The sequence below is a fragment of the Solanum tuberosum genome, unplaced genomic scaffold, assembly GCF_000226075.1.
Source record: "Solanum tuberosum cultivar DM 1-3 516 R44 unplaced genomic scaffold, SolTub_3.0 scf00010, whole genome shotgun sequence".
Lineage (NCBI taxonomy): Eukaryota > Viridiplantae > Streptophyta > Magnoliopsida > Solanales > Solanaceae > Solanum > Solanum tuberosum.
Window position 1 is genome coordinate 1,103,172 of NW_006238936.1, and position 2,337 is coordinate 1,105,508.

General features: G+C 34.4%; 1 protein-coding gene across 1 annotated transcript; it reads right to left on the reverse strand.

Annotated features, from left to right (window-relative positions):
- Positions 1-250: 250 nt before the first annotated feature.
- LOC102588831 (short-chain dehydrogenase reductase 3b-like) lies at positions 251-1,340 on the reverse strand. Its single transcript, XM_006339398.2, has 2 exons — positions 1,225-1,340; positions 251-1,121 (listed from the first exon to the last, which is right to left on the reverse strand). Exons 1-2 carry the CDS (start codon positions 1,239-1,241, stop codon positions 350-352), a joined length of 789 nt encoding a protein of 262 aa, XP_006339460.1. The 5' UTR covers positions 1,242-1,340; the 3' UTR covers positions 251-349.
- Positions 1,341-2,337: the final 997 nt, after the last annotated feature.

Below are 2,337 nucleotides of genomic sequence, written 5' to 3' on the forward strand. Positions count from 1 at the left end.
ACGACCCCTAGGTGTATATAATGTTTCGACATTACATAAATAAATAAATATATATATACTCGCACATCCATACCTACATATGTAATTAGTGCATGTATTAAATAAATAAAAATCATTAAAAATAGCATTATATTTCGTAGTAATTTCATTTAAAATAGGATTATTCTATTTATGAAAAAAAAATTAAAATATTTTTAAATTATACAATACTGAACAATAATATTCTCATTTAATGAGGTGACATAAAATCACACTAAAATTAGATATTACACAAATATATTATATTTAAACTAACCAGCCATAAACAGGCTGTTAGCATTTATTGAAACAAAACAATGTACTGCCCGGTTTAGTTAACATTTATTTTCATGATAGAACTAAGTCCACCATCGATAGCTAAATTATGAGCACTAATGTAAGCCGATTCATCCGACGCCAAGAAAAGCGCAGCTTCTGCTATATGCATTGTGGTTAGAGAAACACCTTTCAAGTTTGCATTTCCACGTATTGTAGCTTCCATAGCGGCGGCATCAGCGCCAAACGATTTGCACACCATCGGCGTGGCTACGCCGAAAGGCGATACACAATTCACTCTAATTCCATGTTGCCCCAGCTCACGCGCCGCAGCTTTCACCACACCAAGGACGGCGTGCTTCGATGCGATGTACGCCAACGAAGCTGCACCAGCTAGAATAGACTCTACGCTAGCCGTACATATTATGGAGCCGCGGATTTTTTTAGCTACCATTACTTTAGCCGCGTGCTTCACGGCTAACGCGGCTCCCCGCGTGTTTACAGCCATTGTCCTGTCAAATACCGCCATATCCATTTCGAGTAAGCTCCCGGAGGAGCCGAGGATGCCGGCGTTGCTGAACATGATGTCGAGTGTACCGTATTTTTGGACAGCGAAGGCGACAGTTTCATCTACTTGTTTCTCATCGGTTACATCACAGCGTCGGTAGCAGACGTTGTCTGATCCGATAGAGGAGACGACTTGGAGAGCAAGTTCATCCTGAATGTCGGCAATGACGACGTGGGCCCCATGTTCAACGAACAATCTCGCAGTTGCTTCACCAATGCCACTAGCACCACCTGTTATTACAGCTACTTTACCCTCTAACCTGATGCCACAAAAAAAGAACAAACATATTTTACGATGAAAAAATTCTAAAGTCTTATTTGCTTTCCAAATGAAATGTAACTGAAACTGAATATAGGAATTACCTCAGCTTATTTGCCATTGGAAAATGAGCAATTTTCTTGCTGCAGCGCCGGATAACTTGATATTGGTTTTAGGTTTCCTTCTCTCTTCTGACATTTTTTCGCTCGTGGATCTACATATATATATATATAATACAATACTACTTCATCTGGTATATGTTTACTTTCTTTGTCATCAACATATTAAGCACTCTTTACATTTATTAACTACGGATTAAGGTAAAAATTAATAATTAATTAGTCTTTCGATTTAAATTTATTTTTCTTAATTTGACTTAACAGTAGTTCAAGAAAATAAAGAATTTTTTGAATTTTATGATGTTATATTAAAAATATATGTTTAATATACTAAAATATCTTTTAAATACTAATCTACCAATTTTAAAGATGCCAAGTGGAATGTACAGTACAAATCAAAAAGTTGCCAAATTAGGAAAGAGTTACTCCCTCTGTTCCATTTTATATAACCTATTTTCCATTTCAGTCAATCTAAAAAATAATGACATATTTTTATTAAGTAATAATTTAATTTTAAAATATTCATATTACTCTTAATGAAATGATTTATAGTCACACAAATTTCTATCATTCATTTTAGACCACAAATTTTAAAAGTCTTCCTTCCTTTCTTAAATTCTGTGTCAGATCAAACTATCTCACATAAAATGGGACGGAGGGAGTATTATTTTTTCAAACAGACTAAAAGAAAAGTAATATGAATTAGAACAATTTGATTTCTAAATAAATATTATGGATCATTTATTTTTAATAAGCACGATAATTAAAATGGAGCGGAAGGAATGTCAAGCAACTGGCATAATTTAATATGAGGGTCAAATATATAAATTGAATGCTTCTTCTTTTGTGGGTAAGGTTTTCCTTGAGTTGACTGCACCTTGAGCTACGCAAAGAATATTGGGACAAAGCGGCAATCCACTTATAATTGTTGGCAAATCTGAGACCCTCAAAACTTGAAAGAGGCATGAAATACGCACTTGTTAGGAGTAACTATTTTCTTCAATCACAATTCATACACACGATCTTGTGTAGTGGCATTTTATGAATTTTGTCATTTTATATGTGGCACCGTTTCTTTTTTAATTCGTTTTTACTATC